Source organism: Stegodyphus dumicola, chromosome 3, assembly GCF_044657685.1.
Source record: "Stegodyphus dumicola isolate Sdum_Otavi_A_Nest chromosome 3, ASM4465768v1".
NCBI lineage: Eukaryota > Metazoa > Arthropoda > Arachnida > Araneae > Eresidae > Stegodyphus > Stegodyphus dumicola.
In genome coordinates, this window is record NC_140770.1 from 10,189,676 (window position 1) to 10,211,234 (window position 21,559).

The 21,559-nt window shown below is 34.2% G+C and overlaps 1 protein-coding gene across 7 annotated transcripts in view; it reads left to right on the plus strand.

Moving 5' to 3' along the window:
• Nucleotides 1-21,559, plus strand: part of LOC118193483 (uncharacterized) — a 180,881-nt gene that overhangs the window by 67,003 nt on the left and 92,319 nt on the right. For all 7 annotated transcript variants that reach the window (XR_004758921.2, XR_004758920.2, XM_085812562.1 and 4 more), the window contains exons 12-17: nucleotides 9,288-9,400; nucleotides 9,496-9,596; nucleotides 14,794-14,832; nucleotides 14,933-15,060; nucleotides 15,163-15,233; nucleotides 19,605-19,669. Coding sequence is in view for 5 of the 7 variants with exons in the window: in XM_085812562.1 (XP_085668688.1) it covers nucleotides 9,288-9,400; nucleotides 9,496-9,596; nucleotides 14,794-14,832; nucleotides 14,933-15,060; nucleotides 15,163-15,233; nucleotides 19,605-19,669 (517 nt within the window). In the remaining 2 variants the exon portion in view is untranslated. The remainder of the gene's footprint in view (nucleotides 1-9,287; nucleotides 9,401-9,495; nucleotides 9,597-14,793; nucleotides 14,833-14,932; nucleotides 15,061-15,162; nucleotides 15,234-19,604; nucleotides 19,670-21,559) is intronic.

Below are 21,559 nucleotides of genomic sequence, written 5' to 3' on the forward strand. Positions count from 1 at the left end.
CGAAATATTTTGTCACAAAGAGGATTGAATTACAAAAACATTTGCGGCAACACAAACTTTCTGGTTACTATTTTCCAAAGCAGCTATATTATGTAGTCAGCTGTAAAAAGTTGGAAGTAATTGCTTTTAAAATAAATAAAATATCCCAATTCTTGCAACGGTCACATATTCGAAGATCATAAGGGGTCCCCTTAAACATCTGCACCGCACTGGTATTTATGATAGTCCCTCATGCAACCAGAATTATGAGATGGGCAGAAGTCATTTGCTAAATTGTTCCTCATTGAAAAAAGAAAACCGATACAGTCGATATTGGCAAGCTACAAAAGTTTATACAATTGACATCCAGCGATTATTATTATTATTTTTTTTATTTTATTTTCCTGTTTCAATGTAGATAATTGTTATCGTAATAAGGTTAATTAATGTTTTGTCTTTCTGTAATTTTATTTTTGCACTTTTTCCCATGCTCCTGTAGGGTTTATATTTATTTTAACTAACATTTATTTTAAGTTTAAGCTATCTTTCCTGTCAAGCCTTTACTTTCCCCTAGAATTGGCAATGCCAGAGTATGTAAATTGTAGTAGAACGCGCAGAGTATTCAAATTTTAGCAGAAGTAATTTGAGTTAAATAGAAAGGGAAACGAGTTTGTAAGTGTGCTTTCTTGATTCACGAGCGTGAAGGTTGCTAGGTAGAAATTTAAGAACCGCGCGTTTCGGCCTGTGTGCCTATCTCGGCAGTCCATTGAATCTTTCAACTTCTTAATCAGTAAGTTTGCTGAATCTCAGCTGTATCTTAGAACGCGGTTAAGTTAGTTACGATTATAGAGCCTCGTAGGTAGTGATCTCATTATTTATTCATCCTGTCATTTATTTTTAGTAGTATTTTTGTCTATTTTGTTAAACCGCCGGGGCGGCGTAGTTTGTGAGCTTCAAGTGAACGCATCTGTGATTTCTAAAGTGGAATAAAAAGGGATTTAAACCCTTCTTACGAGTTTGTGTAATTTACAGTTCAAAGCAGTCACTACCACTGTTGCTGACAAGTTGGGGGCCACGCAACATTATACTCCAATTTCACGCATCTTTGATGCACGTAGGCCAATGATGTATAATCAAGTGCTTTTGTAATTGAAAAAAAAAAATTCAGTAGTATCTCGGAATGAATCATTATCTTTTAATATCAATCTTATATTAATCAAAGAAGAATGTGGTTATTACTGTTTGAGTTCCATAACATAATCAGAAGTACGTACAAAAAATCTGAAAGCTTTTAGATTTTATATTACGCCTAAAGCGGTGTTTTTTAACGTTTTGTGTGTTACTTTTATTTATTAAATATCATGTTCTTCGCTCTTACTCTATAAAATTAATTTCGATAGCAACATCACAAAATATTTAAAAGTAAAAGAAGAGCATATCTTTAAGATTTCCGATACACAGTCTCGCGCGCTGGAGATAAAAATAGTTTCTTTTTCATACAGTGTTGCCATTGCTCGTTTTGAAATCGTTGAGTTTCTTGCTCAAAAGTTTGTTAAAGTTTTACAAAATATGAAATAGATAATAGAACAAATCCCAAAATTCGGCTTCCAGATGCCCGCATTCGTGTGGACGATTACGTTTTTCAAAAGTGGATGTCTAAGAAGAAGGAATGGAAGGTAAGGTTCTTTTTTCCCAGTGCGAGAAACATACATACATTCATGCAGGTTCTTCGTCATTTAATTTTTTTAAATATAATGCAACGCTCTAATATTTGGTGGCAACAATTTGAAAAGTGAAACGTCGTTTTATAGTGGACGACGCAAAATGCCAAAACGAAATTAATAATCCCTCTGGGCAAATTGCCCATTTGGCCTTAAAATCATTTTAACCGAAGATGTCTTCTTAGTGAATTTAGTCAAAACAGTTGTAGAGTTCCTCACTTTGTAAATGCTAAGTTACTGTTGAACGTGACGAATCTTAAGAACGGTTACAGCCGAAAACATCGCGGACGAAAACGTCGCGGAGAAAACAACGCAAGGCGAAAACGTCGTGCTACAAAACATCGTGGGAGAAAACATCGCAAAGAGAAAACATCGCAGTCCTAAAACATCGTGGTACAAAACATCGTCGTCGAAAATAAAGCGGTTCAAAAACTTCGCAATTTAAAAACATCGTCGTCGAAAATATCGTGGTAAAAAATAAAGTATCTACAAATCATCGCATGACGATAACATCGCAGACATGCTTTTCTTCATACATGCTTTTCGCAAACATGCGTTAATAACTGTAAATGGATATTCGCATAATGATTTGTGAGCGCAAAATGGAAAGAAGGATAATTTTTACTTTCACATTTTTTTATTAACTAATAAATTTTTTCTGAAAAAGTAAGAAGGAAACTTAAGCATAGCAAATTAATGCAACTTATAGGAATTAATAGAATTTTAAACTGACATAGTTAACTAACAAAGGCCATTAATAAATCATTTTTTATAAAGTTTTTACTGGTAATTTTTCATGAAAAGTATAATCTATAAGTTGCATTTAATTTTCTATGCTTAAGTTTCCTTCTTACTTTTTCAGAAAAAATTTATGAGTTAATAAAAAGTGTGAAAGTAAAAATTATCCTTCTTTACATTTTGCGCTCACAAATCTTTATGGGAATATTCATTTACAGTTATTAAAGCATGTATGGAAAAAGCATGTCTGCGATGTTATCGTCATGCGATGATTTGTAGATACTTTATTTTTTATCACGATATTTTCGACGACGATGTTTTTAAACTGCGAAGTTTTTGAACCGCTTTATTTTAGACGACGATGTTTTGTACCACGATATTTTAGGACTGCGATGTTTTCTCCCACGATGTTTTGTAGCACGATGTTTTCGCCTTGCGTTGTTTTCTCCGCGACGTTTTCGTGCGCGATGTTTTTGCCGCGATGTTATCGGCGGACACCCTTAAGAACTGATAAGCGAACAATCGCTTGAGTTCGTGTGACAGGAAACAACAAGATGGAAGGGTAAATAACCCTTTATTATTCAGATAAAATTTAACAGAACTCCGTCTTGGAGTATACAATAAAAGCCGACACTTGGGCTTGAACATAAGAGGCTAAGAAGTAAACTAAAAGTAATCTAAACTAAAGAGATATAGCCGAAGCTATCAAGATTCTAACCGAGTTGGTCCCTTAACGCTAATTGACTGCGAAGCTATCAAGGGCCTAAGTACGACCGAGTGTAATAAGTACGGCCGAGTGTAATAATAGCTTAAAAGCCTAAATAGCTAAAAGCCTAAAAAGGGGCGGACGCGCGCAAGCAGAATACCTGGTAACTCTCTCGATAAGACCAAAGAACTTCGCGATTAAATACCGCTCTTCCTCATTTCCTCATTATGTATTCAGACGTGATCCTAAAACTACGTTCCGGCCGGAAGTAGTAAGTTGAAGTTAAAAATCGACAGGAAAGGAACTTTAACTCAAAATTTAATTGTTAATAAAATTAACATAATCTTTACAAGGCTTTAATTTTTTAATATTACTTAACTAATTTATTAATTACTTAACTGCATATGAAATCAGTTAAGAATTCGACAGGTGCATTTCGCAAAGGTTGGAAAGCGTCATAAATTATACTACAGTATTTAAGCAGTGTTAGAATCATTAAAACATTTTAAATTAACTTAAAAAAAATTTAAAAAAAGTACCATACATTAGTTTTGAAAACCTCTGACAATAGATTATTAGATCATTTTAAATTTTCGTATAATTTTCTTACACATAAAAATCTTTCAGAAGTACCTCTTTACGGTCTAAATTGAAATGTTAATACATAGATATAATTCAGAAATTTTGCAGCCAAAAATACATTAGTTAGAGTTTTATAGTATCGAACATTCTTCGTAAATGAAATGAAGATGGAATTGTTCTTTCTCAAAGCTTTATATAAAGATGGTATTGTTACTTTCTCAAAATTTTTCTGTTAAATTTTCAATGACAAGATGTTATATATGAAAAACTCTGATGTGATCATACGACATTCCTCTAATTCTGAATTTTAAATAACGAATGAGCTTTAAGTAAACGATCACTTCCGTTAGATTGTTTGTAAAATAAAATCTTACTTATTGTTCCAATAAAATAGAAAGGTGTGTAATACAGAATTTTGGGTTATATTTTATTAGGTATTATTGTTTGTATGTAAAAACAGGTTTTTCTAAATTTACACTAAAAAAAAAAATCTGAAATGTTTCAGATTTTAAATTACGTCCAAAGGGGCGTTTTTTAACATTTTGTGTGTTACCTTTCTTTATTAAATATCATGTTCCTCGCACTTAAACCATAAGATCCAGTGCAACAGCAATATCGCAAAATAGTTTTAAAACGAGCATATCTTTAGAATTTCCGATACAGAGACTCACGCGCTGGAGATAAAAATGTTTTTTCTGCACAACGTTGCCATTGCTCGCTTTGAAATCCTTTTGAGTTTTTTAATCAAAAATTCGTCAAAGTTTTAAAAAATAGGAAATCGATCATAAAACAAATTTCAAATTTCAAATTGGGTCTTCCACATGCTCATATTCGTTGGAGGATTACGTTATTCAAAATTCGATGACTCTATGTACCGTTGTTTTATCGCAATACGAGAAATATACATACATTTATGCAGATTTTTCATTATTTAATTTCTTCAAATATAATGCAGGACTCTAACATTTTGTGGCAACAGTTTGAAAAGTGAACCGACATTTATGAGTCCGACGCAAAATGCCAAAACGAAACTAATAGTCCTTCGGGATTCAAATCCCTTTGGACTAATAAGTCTTAAATCTATGAAACGGGTTCTTGTAGGTGCAACATGTTAGCAAAACCTAAATACAGTGAACCTTTTCATGCCAAGCATCCCTACAAGAGACTTCCTCTGAAAATAACGAGTATTTCTGATAATATAAATTAATATCGGTACTGTGCACAGTGTTAAGAATAAGAAGTAGTACTTCTTTAACACCATAGCCAATACCGATGTTAATTTATGTTATCAGATTTTTGGGGTAGACATTTTGCCAATCTGAAAAAATGACTAAGTTTTCAACCCATTCTCTCTTTCATTTGTCATCCCGTGGCCACTTTTCTCTTAGAGTAGGATGCTGTTTCCGTTAATTTTAAAAATATCAAAATTACCTCGACGATAATTTTGATATTTTTAAAATTAAAATTGGCACAGTATGTAATTTTGAGTTATTTAAAACTAATTATGTGTTAAAAAATTTTTAAGTTGATATTTTTGTAGGCAAGAAGTACATATTTTTCCACAAAATAAAACTTTGTGGGGAAAAGGGAACTTTTTATATTACAAAAATTTAACTTTTAGTGTTTGAATTTTATAACTTTCGATCAAGTTAAGTAGTAAACACGGAAAATTCCAGAAGAAAAACAAATAGTGCTTGCTATATATTAACTACTAGTTGATGAGCATTGTGAAAGATCAAGAAAATAATGTGAAAGTATGTTTTGAAAGATGCTAATGTAAATGAAATATTACGAGGTAACTGGTAACTACTTAAATACAGAAGATTACAGATTTTCTAATTTCAACTGTCTTCATGGAATAGCATTTTTTTAAAAATTTCTTTTAAATTTGCACTTTAGTTAAAAGTCAGTATTGTTCACCATGTTTCATAGAATAATTTATTATTTTTACTTCCTTGTACGAAGTAAAGGAAGTGTTTATTGTATTCGCGAAAAAATTCGGGTATCATATTTCAACGGAAATATCCATTTTGATCGTTTCCGAATTGATTTGGATGATTGTTTTGCTTGACGTCTGTACGTACGGACAGAATAAAGGACTCGTGTTTCCAAAATGGATTGTAAAATGGATTGAAATGGATTCAGTAGAGATTTTTTTCGTGGCGTCTGTACGTATAAGGTTGTAGAGGCATTAGGGTTAATTCGGAAGCAGGAGAGATGAAAAATAGCCAACACCTTCGCCGGGAATCGAACCACGAACCTCTGGAATGCGCGCCCAGTGTGCATACCACCACACCACGAAGGCGTACTAGGAAGACGGGAGAAATACCTTAGATACACCCCCTTTTAAAGGGCGACTGGTGTTTTTAGGGGACTCAATCGCCAAATCCTGGGTGTGGCGAATCGTCATCCACCACCTTTTTGGTTCGGGCGCCACTGTAGAGACATTAGGATTAATTCTGGGAGCAAGAGAGATGAAAAAGGAGCAAACGCCTTCGCCGGGTATCCAACCGCGGAGCTCTGGAATACGCGCCCAGCGTGCAGACCGCCACACCACGAAGGCATGCCAAGAAAGCGGGAGAAATACCTTATGAGGCATTCAGGTAAAGTATTCAGTTACCTTCAGATAAGACACCTTTAGATTTTACAAGGCTCAAATACTTTGTAAAACCTCAGAGGGACGTCACATGAATGAATCTTGACGGCATTTTTAAGAGAGACATCGGAGAAAGGAAGGAGAAGAGAGCGAAAGAAAAATCCAGATTTCGAAACTCGACCAGGTCAACAACAGATAAGGCTACAATGAGCTACAACGTCACATCAACAACAGATACGACAGATAAGGTAGCAACAACTAGGTTACAAAACATCAACAACAGATAAGGCTACAATGAGCTGGTAAATAACAGCTGTAAGGTGAAATCACATGCTTGGAAAGTTTCTTAAAATCTGAGAAAACCTGCCACGTCCACGTAGCTTTGCGAAAATTTTGGCTCAAAATACATTTTCAAATTATAAACGCATGGAAAAATAAAATGGATGAAATGCTAATATTAAAATACAAATAAAAATTCAATACAGAGAATAAAAATAATGAAGGGAATGCAATTTATCAATAAACTGGCTCTCAGCGGGAAAACCTATGCAAGATAAAGGAAAGGGAAAATTCTGTGAATAGTTAGTTTTATATGTTTCAGAACCCAGCGCTAAAATGCTAGGGTGGACACACTCGAGGAGATACAACGCTCCATTTTATATTAATTCCTATGGTGAAAATTGCTTAATTGCTTCGGTTTACGATTTTTTCGGTCAATGAACGAATTAAATTCCTGATTCGGGGTTTCACTGTGTAAGGTCCCTCACTTGAAATTCTAATTTAATGTTGGAAGTGAGGAACCTAGGAACTGATAAGCGAATAATCGCTAGAGTTCGAAGACAGGAAACAACAAGAGAGAAGGGTAAATAACCCTTTATTATTTCTATAAGATTTCACAAAACTCCGCCTGGGAGTGAACAAATAAAGTCCGCACTTTGGACTTGAACTTAAAGACTAAGAATTAAACTAAAACTAAGATTAACTAACTAAGTATAGCCAAAGCTATCAAGGTTCAATGTGAGTTGGCCCCTTAACCTATTTTACTACGAAGCTTAGCAAGGGCCTGAGTACGGCCGAGCGTAAAAATAGCTTTGAGAGAGAGAGCGGCCAAAAATGGCAGACGCGCGTAGTTCAGAAACTCTGTTTCTCTCTCTTTCTCGGTAAGTAACTTCGTGGTTTAAATACCGCTCCTTCTCATTAAATATTCAGCAAATTCCAAAACTACGTTCTGGCCGGAAGTAGTAAGTTTAAGTTAAGAATTTGACAGAAAAGGAACTTTAACTTAAAATTTAACTGTTAATAAAATTAACACAATCCTTACAACTGTATTGTTTCAAACTTGCTTATACTCTTAAGGTTTAATTGAGATAATAGTGTGACAAAACATTTTTAGCTTATTTATAAAGCGATGTTTTTACAGGATGCTTAAAACAGTGAAAAAAAAGGGGGGATAAAGTTCCATATAAAAGCAGTCCGAATGGGCCGATTAAAAAAAGGCGAAGAAGAAAAACTTGAGAGCGGGGGAAATGATCATAAAGGCAAAGGCTGCTGGTAGTCACACTATTTCCATCTTACCTCTACGGCGCTGAATATCACTTCTGTCATGTCCGTATTTAGGGAAGAGCTGAAGGAGTTATAGCTCCGATAACTGAAGTTTCAGTTTACAAATAAAAACTACAGCAACAAAAGCGGTGGTTTTAACTAAAAGTCACAACTTGTCCTTGCCCATCCCGGAATTAAATCTTAGCTACACTCATGTCTTTTGTCAAGCGACCACTCCTACAGAAGAGAAATATCTGATGTGGACACCACATGAGTTCTTTGTACGGCTACAAACATAGTAATACTAATCTATGCGTATATGCTACTATATCTATGTGTACGGCCTATTAGATAACACAGACTTTTTGCTGCACTTCATCTAAACTTATTTACTCGAAATTTCATTCGAGATATATTTCATTTCAGTGCAGTTCTCACTTTGCCGCAATGCAACAATACATAAAAACTCAAAGCATCTTCATAAAAAATTGTAAAATACAGAAAAACCTAAAACACCAGATACAGTTAAAAAAGTTTTAAATATTTTCATAGTTAAAATTAGAGTATGTACACAAAAATAAACAATTCGGCCAACGAACAAGAAGGCAAAATTTTCGGTGCACAAACTGAGAGTTAAAGTTTGGTCCCACTGGAAAGAAAGACACTGAAGTTTGTGCACCAAAGAACTTAATTCATTATCCTTCTAAGAATGTCAAATGCACACAAATGGCGTCTTCATTAGGCTTAAATCAACACTTAAACATAAAATTCTTGATAATTCTACAATTATTGCATGCAGATTAACTATAGACATAAAGCCTTAACCAGAACATAAGAACAACTTAATTCAATCACTTTTAAAGGATTGAATTATATTGAACAGTTTACCAACTTAAAGAAGTGGTAAGTTTTCACTTCCTATAAGTGCACAGTTTATCAACTTATAAGAATAAAAACACAGTGTTCACCGAGCCGGGTAAGAAAGTGGGAGTATATATCGAGCGGCCGATTGCAACAAAAAGGGAGATGCACAACTGCATGCTCTAGCAGTTCCATGTACAAAATTTCAACAATCTGCGGCTAAACCTTTTTATGTTATGCGAGATATATACGTACATACTTGCATACGTTCAGATGTTACGAAAAAAATCTCTTCTGAATCCATTTTACAAACCGTTTTGAAAACAATGAGTCCTTTATTCTGTCTGTATAGATGTCACGCAGAAAAAGGGTGTCTAAATAGATTCGAGAGCGGTCAAAATGAATATTTTCTTTGAAATGTGACATTCGAAATTTTTCGCGATTGCAATACTTCCTCTACTTCGAACAAGGAAGTAAAAATTGTCTAGATCCGTAAATGTTCATGTTAGAGGGCGATGAAAAAATTTGCTTTGAATATAATTATTGTTAATTTTTCGATTAGTGCCACCGTTAGCAATCTCTTTCTCAAATGAGGTATGTCAAGCACCTGAAGTAACGGGAGGAAAAGGTTCATCGCTGGGAAAATTAACATACTTAAGCAAGGATCTTCAGACGGTGAGTCAGGCTGTTCTGATTTTACTGCTAATTTTAATAGAAAACAGCTTTGTAAGTTATAATGCAAACATAAAGAGTAAATTTATTTTTTACAGTTCATAGTTCCCAACGGTATCGTTGTGACCACATCGGCTTACCAAAGTTTTGTTACGAAACAGATCCTTGCTAAAATTGAAAAGCTGGAAGATGTCCTTTAGTAAGTATGTTTTGTATGCGAGAGGCTATTACTTATTGATTTTTCAAGGAGAAAAAGGCTGTAATCATAAAAATTTAATCGTATAATTTTCACCAATATAACTATTGAAATAAAGTATAATTTTTTTTTGTTTGTTCTCATAGACCATAGAGCATCACAAATAAAAGCATTTACATAACCAATTCTTATTCTAATTAACTGTAACACATCTAAAAAAATCTGATGTGTACACCACATGACTTCCATGTACGGAATATTAAATTATACGCATTTGTTTCTCGCATTTCTTTTAAACTTATTGGATTCAATTAAATCTACTTCGCCGACAGCGCATAAACCACAATAGAATAAAGGCATTCTTTAAAATTCACTCTATTTGTTTAACATAGCGACACTCTGGCACTAGGTTCACTTAACAGTATTATATTTCGTTCATATTATAACTCAGAATGCACAAAATGTATATCATTTAAAGAATTATCTAATCGTTGCCACATGTTCTTTTCAAATACTATAATAAGGCTAGAACGATGTAAAAAAGAAATTAAGTACACAAAATAAAAAAAGAAACAGTTTTTCACAGACAGACGATTGAGTATTTCTCATTCAATTAATTCAGTTTTCACTTCGCGACTAGACAAAAATACATAAAAGCTCAAAATATCTGTATTAAAAATTACTAATTATTAAAAATTAAATTACTAATTATTAAAAATTAAGTAAATCTTAAACACTTATTTCCCCGAAAAAATTCCAGAAAAGATTAAGCATGATTTAATTCGCAATAATAAATGAAGGCGTTATTTTTGTTGTTGCGAAGCTTAGTCTCTCCAGATTGGCAACAAATCTACAATTCTGCTGTTTCAAATGTAAACAAATATGTCCGCCATGTTATTTAAAACTTAACCGCACTTAAACAGCTTTTAAATTGTTGATAATTGTACAAATATTGCTTCCAGAATTACGAAAGGCATAAAAACCTTAACCCGAAGATAAGAACAACATAATTCAATCATTTTTAAAGCAAACAATGTACAATTTACAAACATATAAGAGTAAAGAAACTGAGATCACTGAGCCGGGTAACCGAGTGGATATATATATAAATATATTTATATACGTTTGGTGCGGCCGATTGCAACCGAAATACGAGGTGCACATCTACATGTTATAGCAGTCCTATATACAAAATTTCAACGTTCTGAGGCTACTCGTTTTTGAGTTATGCGAGATACGTACGTACACGTTCGTACAGACGCCACGAAAAATTCTCTTCAGAATTCATTTTAAAGCAGTTTTATAATTTTTTTGAAGGAAAAGAGTATTTTATTCTGTCCTTACGTACAGATATCACGCAAAAACATCGTTAAATTGCATTCGATAGCGGTCAAAATGGATATTTTCGTTGAAATATGCTGCCTGAACCTTTTCGCGATTACAATACTTCCTTTTTACTTCGTACAAGGAAGTAAAAATTATGACACTAATTTTCATATTGATAAATTATGTTTTAACATCGTAAATATAATAGGAGTTGTATTGCAGAAATTATGGTTTCACTGTTAATATCTTTCATTTGCAGTTCCTTGCTTTACTAAACTGAAAGGCCCCGCAGTACTTCTGAGTAAAAATTTTCATCAATGAAGGCATATCACTTGAGTTAACTAGTGTGTTTGTTGTGCAAAAGTGGCAAAGGGAAGCTATGGTAGTAACTTGAAAATCCACGGTTCCGTGCAAAATGTAATTAGTTTACGTGAGTCGGACATTACATAATTAAAAAATATAAAATAATAATAATATAATGTTACGAATTTTATTGAAACTGAATAAATGTAATTGACCACTATATTAGCTGTAACCGTAATTCGTTCTCTTATTGCTCTTCAGAAATCTCGAGAAGCAGAAAGTACTAGAAATTTCTCGCGACCGGTTGAAAACTATAAAAGGTCGGAGAGGGAGAGCCTGAGTTTAGTTGCTTAGTTACTGTTGGAGTTGTTATATTCGCTTGAAATGAGAAATCCGAATTAGCTTTCTCTTTAGATACGCTTTGCACTGCGTCGTGTTTTAACATGTTTAGTAGTTTGAAGTATAACTACTGATTATACTGCGTGATATTGTGAACACTTGTACGAATATCTCTGAGGAAAATTCCAGTGTTCTAATATATTTCTTTTGATAAGAATAAACTTTATTTACCTATTATCGGACTTGTACATTCAATCTATTACGAACCAGCACGCACGCAACAGTATTAAAAATTACACTCAGTCATAAAATGAGAGCCTTCAACATTATCTTATATGAGGAACGCAATAAGAGCAGTTACACAGAGGTAATAATAGGTCTCTGTTACTGAACCAGCACTCTCTCAATATAACGTCGTCTTATATTTTTTCCTATTTCTGCTTAATTAATTTTTATGATGAGCAAGTACTTGGTATAGGTATATTGGTTGGTATAATAGGTCTCTGTTACTGAACCAGCACTCTCTCAATATAACGTCGTCTTATATTTTTATCAACATTATCTTATATGAGGAACGCAATAAGAGCAGTTACACAGAGGTAATAATAGGTCTCTGTTACTGAACCAGCACTCTCTCAATATAACGTCGTCTTATATTTTTTCCTATTTCTGCTTAATTAATTTTTATGATGAGCAAGTAGTTGGTATAGCAAAGGCACTTCTTATTCTGGGAAAGGCCACCGGTATTCTTCTTCAAGATTCGTAGCCCATTCCTTACCATAATGTAATAGAATCCAAATGCTCAAAAGAACAAGGAAGCGAGGCAACGTTGTAACAAATTTAGTGTTAACCAGGTTGCACCACGAGGAGGCCTGTCACGTTACACCATCTGACTCTTAACTCTGCAAAACTCCTAATTAAATTAGAATTTAAGAGTGTAACCAATCCCTTAACATAAACTGTTGGACTAACTGTGACAACAAGGCTGCCCTCTGGTGATTAGCCAGAGAAGTATTTCAGTGAAAGCCAAGGCTCCCACTTGATAGGTTGTACCAGACTGCTGCTCTGTAATTTTTCTTAAAGTTAAATGTAATGTCCGTGTGTAACTTAAATCTGTTAATAAATATTTGTTACACTATACTGGACTCTTCTATGACCCTATCTAAAACGACCCCTTTACAAGAGGAGATTTGCCTCCTACCTATCAAATGAAGCTAAAGGAAAGGTCTGGAAGTGCCTGGCTAATTCAAAGTCAATTATTCCAGATTTTCCTCGTCTTGCAACCGTGGCGTTATTTCGCTTTTGACTGGGCACGGTTATCTGAATGCCCATCTTTTTAAAATTGGTCTTAAGGCCCATGTTTTTAAAATTTTTTGCTTCTCGAGATTTCTGGAAAGGAAAAAAAGTAGAATTACGGTTACAGCTAACATAGTAGTCAGTTACATTTATTCTGTACTCTTTGTAACTCTGGATAGTCCATGGATAAGGAGCATATTGACGAAGGCACTGCACCTATTATCTTTTAATTCTATTGTTCTTAAGTACTAGGAAAAGGATCAAGGTCAAATGTCTTAGTGGCCAAATATCAAAGTGGCCAAGTTTGTATTGTAAAATTGTTGCGTGCTTACGGATTCGTAAGAAACTGAATGCACAAATCCGATAAAAGGTTAATAAAATTTATTCTTATCATAAGAAATATAACAAAACGCTGGAATTTTCCTCAGAATTATTCGTACAATATCACGCAATATAATCAGTAACTATACTTTAAACTACCAAAACGTTAAATAGAACGCAATCCACAGCGCACAGAAAACTAATCCGATCAACAATAACGACAGCAGCTGACTAAACAACTGAGTTCAGATGTTCTCTGCATCTGAACTCAGCATCATCTGCATCATCTCTGCATCTGAACCTGGCGTTTTTATCGCTTTAAATCAGTTGCGAGAGATTCTAGTAATTTCTGCTTCTCGAGATTTCTGGAGAGTCAAAAGAGTAGAATTACGGTTACAGCTGACATAGTAGTCAGTTACATTTATTCAAATTAAATATAAATTACCGAGATTACCCTTTATTCAATGTTAAGTGCACTTAATCTTCTATTTTTTACTTTTCCGGCGTAGCTTTCTCTTAAAATTTGTCACGGGCTGTATTGCACGGGGAAATAAAACAATTTTAATTATAATTCTACGAAAAATATCTAACTAAATACAAAATTGGTAACAGTAATAAATAAAATAAATAACAAAGGCACTCCGAAAAAATTAATACTTGGATCCTTGGGTTCTTAATTTGTATGAATTCAAAATCAAAGCACCTCATAGTAGTGTCTAAATACGAACTAGTACTTTTACTGCAGTTTTCATTTTCTCATGGTCTATATAAAACATATGTTACCGTGAAAGACCGAAATTGGAGAATGTCGACTTTCATCGGAGAATATCAACATTCACCAAATACGTCGGTGAAAGACCGAATATTTCACTACATTCTTGTATATTCGAACTCTCACCGGTGTATGTCGACAATCACAGATATGCTCTGGTGAAAGTCGAAAAGAGAGGTCATAAAGTGCAATAATAGTTTAAGTTGTTGCAATAAATAAGATTTGAATCACATAATTTAGTAAGTTTTTTATGACTGTTATTTTATTTTCTCATTTAGAACGTACTGTATAATTAAGTAAGTTTTTAACTTCTATTATTTTCCTTTCTCATTTTGAATGTATTGTGTGTTTTAGGTTCTCATGTTCTTAAGTTCTTATTTCAAGTTTCAAGTGCGTTTATTCGCGACTGAATGACGGAGAAAAAAATGTAATATTGTTATATGTTCAACATTCACCATTAATACATGGTGAATGTCGACATTGACCGGTTAAGTCAGAAATAAGAGTATTTGGAAAATATTTCGGACATACACCAAGAGACTATGTGAATGTTGACATTCACCTGGGAAAGTCGACATTCTCCAGATTTCGGTGTTTCACCGTAACATATATATATGTGCCAAGTTTAACGACGTATGTCAGCGAGAACAGATTCTAATAAATCCGAGTAGAATCATTTTAATTATAAAAATACTCAATAATTCAAATGATTTTTTAGCTCAACAGTTGACAAACACTGACCTATGCACTTTGGTTCATATCTTTAAATCGTTTATTGGCATGAAATCAGAACAAACCTCTAACTTTCTAATTCTTCTTTTTATTTTTTCTTTGTTTAAATAGTGGTAAAACTGAAGGAAATGTCAAAAAAGTTTGTGAAAGGTAATCATACTTTTCATTAGTAAGTCGTTTAAATAATAGCTAGTTCTTTCTCTTAACAGTATTCATCTGACATAACACAACTTTCTTCGCTTGATTTTAGCCTATGCTCAGATATTACGATAACCGAGTTTCCTCGAGAAACCCGGGAAGCCATTGAAGTATGTTTAAAAAAGACTTTCGGAGGAAACTTCCAGTCCCGAAAATTTGCCATTCGATCTTCTGCCACTGGTAATGTCATTTGCTTGGGTTTCCTCGAATATTATATCTTATAATAATGTATAATAAGATGGTTTTATTAGGATTAATTCAAATTTTGTTCGCTGAATTCAGGCGAAGACACAGAACAAATGTCTGCTGCTGGTCAAATGGATACCTTCTTGGGCATCTCAGGGCTAAAGGAGGTAAGAATTAACTTTGTGTTAGTTTCATAATGTGTTTAATTTGTAAGTTGTAAGGTTTATCCTAAGTTTTTAACAGTTATCTTTAGTTAAAGCTATTTTCCTGTCCCTCCTAAATTCAGGTTACTTGCGCCGGATCCCGGCTCTTGTACGTCTTAATTTTTAAGATAAATTACAATTTTAGCCGGAGCGCACTGGAGCCCTAAATAAGATGAGCTCCGGTACTTCTTTTTGTAAAACAACCACAATTTAAAGAGAAAAAAATTTAGAATTCGTAACGTTTTAGTTTAACAATAAGCAGACTTTGCAATACTCTATTTCCCTAGAAATACGAACATATGAGAACATCAGACGTTCAAGTAAAGTCCCCTCACTCACATGCGGAAACCTTTTCCTTTAAGAAGGGCAATAAATTTGGGGGAGTTTGTTTAGGAACGCGTAAACTTCTCGCCATGCCATCGTATCGAGTGTATTGTTATCGAGGCTTACAGTTAGTTATCCTCGCAGGAAGGAAAATTTGTGTTCGTAAATGTGCTTGAAGTGGAAGCGAGTACAATAAGAGTGAAATATTGAGATAAAGTGCTCAAGCACGTCCTATACATCGTATACACAGTATCCACTAATAGCGGGGAAAGCGTAACCAGCAACTTTACATTCATCCTTAGGAGTCAGATTCAGGACTCATTTAACCCCTGACACACATCTGCTTGATGGCTTTAATTATATCAGCAGAAAGCCGCGGTCAAAGAGAACGTTCTCTCTCAGCAAGATTCCCCTCATTTTTGTTTGTTTCCACCCACTCATACACTCATTCTGTTTCGCCCTGGAATTTTCATCAGCTACAAGTATATTTAATTGTTGTGATGATAAAAGAATTTCCTCCCCCCCCCTTACGATCAGAGCTTAAAATGGGCCGGAACCCACCGGATCTCGGCTCCGGTGCTTCTTAGTTTTTGTAATAAATCATAATTCTTGCCGGAACGCACCGGAGCCCTGAATAAGAAGGCTGCGGCACTTCTTTTATGTAACTGAATAACACTTTCAGTAGAAATTTTATTTTGACAATAAAATTATATTAAAAATCGCTTATTAAATTTCAGTTTATATCCTTACATTTTATTTAATTTTAATTATTTAATTACTTCAATCTTTAAATATTCCAATATGGTGTTGGTGTATTTAATTATGGCAAAGCACACGAGGGCTATCTGCCTAAGAGGAGGGATGCCTTCGTGGAGGACTTTCTAAGGGAAACTGGCTCGTATACACGTTACACATGGGGAAAACCACGAAAACGCCCATACAGCCAGCCCGTTCGCGGGATTCGAACCTCGGACCGAACTACCAGTGTTCAGCGACGTTACCGCTCGGCCGCTGGTGGGCCTAAATATTCCAATAAATAATAACTAATTATCTAATAATTATCAATGAAATAAGTGTCAATTAAATTATAATTAATTAATTATCTAATAATTATCAATTAAATTATAATTAATTAATTATCTAATAATCATCAGTTAAACTATAATTAGTTATATAATAATTACTGATTAAATAACAATTTATAAACATTAATTAAATAGCTATTAATTAATTTGATAATAATTAACTATTTAATTTTAAAATTATTAATGAGTTTAATAGTCATTTTATTTATTTACTTACTCTTGTTCCTCTTTGCTGACGGTCTTCCATAGGGCTCCGGCACTTCTAATCTTAGAAATTAAACCCTGAGAGAGAATTTCCCACCAGAATGTGGTTTTAGAATCGCGTTTAATGCAAATGAGCAAGAACGGTATTTAAGTCGAAGTTCCACTGACTTCCAGAGAGATCCTCAGAGTTTCTGACTAGCGCGCGTTCGACTTTTGACTACGTCTTTTTAAGCTGTTACAACGCTCGGCCTTATTTCAAACCTTTGATGGCTTCGTTAACTTATTCGATATTTAGGAGGCAACTACTTGGAATTTTGGTAGCTTCAACTATATCTTTTAAGTTAAGATTAGATAAGTCTTATTTCTTATTACTTTGTCTTCAAGCCCAAGTGGAGGCTTTGCTGTACGCCCTGAGAAAGTGGCCGATTTTTTTGATTCTTATTTTGATAAACAAAGAGTAATTAACCCTTCTTGAGTTTACGTCTCTGTTCCTGAAGTACAGCGATTATTCGCGTAACTGTTCACGAGGTTCCTACACATTTAGCTGTTATAGAAAAAGGTGGAACCCCACAAAGTAATTACGCCCTATCTTATATGCGTATAAAGTTGAGTCTAAAAAGAATCTGAAGTGGACACCACATGGCCTCCGTGTACTATGAAAACACAGTTTTTGTTGCACTATAGAGTTCTTGACTTTTATCCTGTTAAATGAAATGTCGAGGAACTTACTGAAGTATTAAGCAATAATCACTTGTTTCAAAGAATAGAACTGGAAAACTCAAGAAGGGTTAATTACCCTTTATTTGCTTCAAAATAAGATTAACAGTCTTCTCAATAAGTACGAAATAACTAACTAACTAATGACCAACTAAGAGATTTAGCCGAAGCTAACACAATTCTAAAGTAGTTGACCCGTAATCTTAAATTAGCCGGCGAACTATCAAAAGGCACATAATACGGCCGAGCGTAACAACTGATTAGAGAAACGTATCCGAAAGACAAACGCGCACTACTCAGGAACCCTAACTGTCTCTGTCAAAGTCAGGTGAACTTGTTTTAAATACTATTCTCATCCTCATTTGCATTCAACGCAATTCTGAAAACTTATTCTGGTAGAGAGTTCTGGTAGGGTAAGTTGAAGCGAGATAAGACAGGAAAGGTTCACTAAATTAAAATATATATTACAGCACTTCATGTAAACTTATTCCCTCGAATGATTCTAACTGAATGAACCAATCCATCCAGGCAAGTTGAAAAGATCATTAAAAATTGCAAATAAAAAAATAAAAAATATATGCCATTAATTTGCCGTATGAAAGTCAAACTTCTTATAATTTTATTTTTTCATGACGAGTATAAAATGTCCCCAAATATAAATATAGCAATTGGAAGACCGCATTCAAAGTTAGATTTTGTTGTTTGTCCAAATTTCTTTTTTTAATTTGACATTGCCAAAACAAGAATATTTTCGTCATTTAAAACATGTCATTGGAAGTAGTATATGACTACGATCAACGATTGCGAAAATAAAGTCTGGGTAAGGACTCTTAAGCTGGTTGAGGGATGTGGGTATATGCTATATGATATGATAAGTTGTTTTTAATGTGCAGTAATTATCATATCCACTTGAAATAAAAGCTTGCTGCTTAAAAACCTTTCTTTAATTGTATTTTATTATGTAACGAATGGTATTTTAAATAAAAGCTTGCTGTCTAAAACCCTTTTATTAATTGTGTTTTATTATGTAACTAATGGTATTTCTTTTCATGTAATGAAAATAAATAAAACTGCATTGTTTTTAAGAAAACTTTTATTCCGATAACACTAACTTTCAATACTTGAGATTAATTTGTGGAGACATTAGGTATATTTTTGGAAGCAGGCAGTATGAAAATTGAGCAATCAATTCGCCGGGAATCGAACCACGGACCTCTGGAATACCGGCCCAGTGTGCAGAACCACTACACCACGAAGGCACGCTAGGAAGGCGGGAGAAATACTTTATATACTCCCCCCTTCTAAAGGGCGACTCGGGTTTTTAGGGGACCAATCGGCAAATCCTGGGTACGGAGAATCATCATCCAACACCCTTTTAGTTCGGGCGCCACTGTAGAGACATTAGATATTTTTGTAAGCAAAAGAGATGAAAAATTAGCAAAGCCTTCGCCGGGAATCAAACCACGGACCTCTGAAATAACGGCTCAGTGTGCTGACCACTACACCACGAAGGCACTCTAGGAAGGCGGGAAAAATACCTTACATACTTCCCCTTCTAAAGGGCGACTGGGGTTTATTGGGGACCCAATCGCCAAATCCTGGGTGAGGAGAATCATCATCCAACACCCTTCTAGTTCGGGCACCACTGTAGAGACATTAGGTATATTTTTATAGCAGGAGTGATGGAAAATCAGCAGTCGCCTTCGCCGGGAATCGAACCACGGACCTCTGGATACCGGCCCAGTGTGCAGAATCACTACACAACGAAGGCACGCTAGGAAGGCGGGAAAAATGCCTTATAAATTTATTCGTAAGAATCATGTTCATTAGTATCTGAGAAATAAACAAATGATATTTTATTTGCTTCTTAAGATAACTATATAAAACAAGTAAGAATGCTTTTATTAAATTTATTACATCTCTGTACAATTCTGCAATAACTTTTGCGTTTTATATATTGGTCATTGTTTACTCACTTAATACAAAAATATTTCTTTCTTTTAAGATTCTGCAAGCAGTCAAAAAGTGTTGGGCTTCACAGTTTGGATACATCGCAATTCAGTATAAAAGGTTTGTATTAAGCTGGAACTTTTAATCTATTTTATGAAGGTTATGTATCTGACCTGTTTAAATACAAACATGGAAGACAATCAGCCTTTTAGTATTTCATGCCTTAATAAACTAATTCTGTAACAGCTATTTTAATAAAAATGTACACAAAGTTTGACCTTAGATTGACATTGGTCCTGTGTAGGACTCTTGCGTACCTTGTACAAAAGAAAGAGGATGACAGTTCTATATCACCCGTTGTACATTTAATAATTTAAATTGACAAAATTTAACTTGCGATTATCGAATTTCGAAAACGCGACTTAGGATATGTATTAGACTTATATAGCATTGTCTTAACATAGGTATTCCGACACAAAATCGGAATTTTTCTGAAATGACTTATTCCCCACCCACCCACATTTTGATTCTACGATTCAAATTAGGCGAAAGTGCCAAGTTTTGTAAAAAATCGCACGGGCAATTTTTTAAAAATTAGTTCTTAAAATTTCAGCTCCTCGACGTTAATTGGTATGTATCTTGGAATTTGGTATGTACTATCTTTTTTTTTTCATTAAACTTACTTGATTCCTTCTCTCACATTTCGAAATTTAAGTTCAATCCAAATAAAATTCGGAGCAAGTTTCTGATTTGTTTTTAAAATTTGCATTTTATTTAAGTTATTTTTATAATTTTTTCCAATTTTTTTTAAATTCCTAAAATAAAATTTTTTTTGTAAATTTGTAATAAAATGTTTGTCACCTTTTTAAAGTAAATGCATTTGTAAGGTTTTACAACCCTACAAATAGGTTTTACAACCTTACAAATTTGTAAGGGTTTACAACCTTACACCTGCAAAATATTAGAGCTTTTTATCATTCAAACTTTTCAAAGACATACGTGAATTGATATATTAGCGCGTTCTGAAATTTAGCATATTTATTATAGGCGATAATAATGCTAAATGTGCTTTCCGCACTTTGTTAAAATTTGAAAGAATGAAAAATGCAACTTTTTTCCCGTTGTGCGCAGTGAAAAAAAAAATGGAAAAGGAAAATAGGTTACTATAAAATAAGAATTTCGCCAAGTGAATTATTCTTGGCCCAGACCTGTAGACTTATTATTTGTAAGCAGAATTTCGTCTGCATCGACTTTTAAATTTATTCTGCTTTCAAAATGTCGCATGTGAACAAGTTGTGGTTTGAAAGATATTTTTTTACGCTTTCCAAAGAGAAATATTGCTGTTACATAGCTAAAAAAACTTTGTGAAATGCGGGGATTAAAATTTACAACATCAAATGTAGCAACATTATTAATCGGAAAGAGAAAAACCGCCCATCATTACTTCTACATGGAAAGACGACTCCAAACGAATACACGCAAAAGGATTATGTACTTTTCTAAAGTTAAATAATTGCTAACAAGTAATAAAATCCTTCGATGCAAAAATTAATTGCAAAATATTTAAATAAAATAATAAACCAAGATTTTTTCCCCAGTGCCAGGCACTTACCTATACCGGCATCGGCCACTCCCAGGGCCAGATGCAGTGGTCTGTTTATCATGGAGGTACCTAATAGGTGAGCCACCTTTGCCTCCTATGAAGGGACAGACAATTTTTGCATCCATGCCTTCTCGGGGATTCGAACCCGAGTTCTTCGGTATCTTAGTCAGGCTCCCCTAACCACTATACCGTCTGAGCGGCATAAACCAAGATTTAAAACCTATAAAGGATAATATTCTTCAGCTTTTAGGCATGTGGCCCGATGCAGAGCAGTTTGTAGAACCCTGTATGAAATTTCTTTAGCAGGCGATAAATGGAAATGTAGTGTGGCCTCAATGAAACATGGGTTTACCTAAATGACTAGAATGAAAAAAGTATTTATTATCCAAAACGCTTTGAACAAAAAC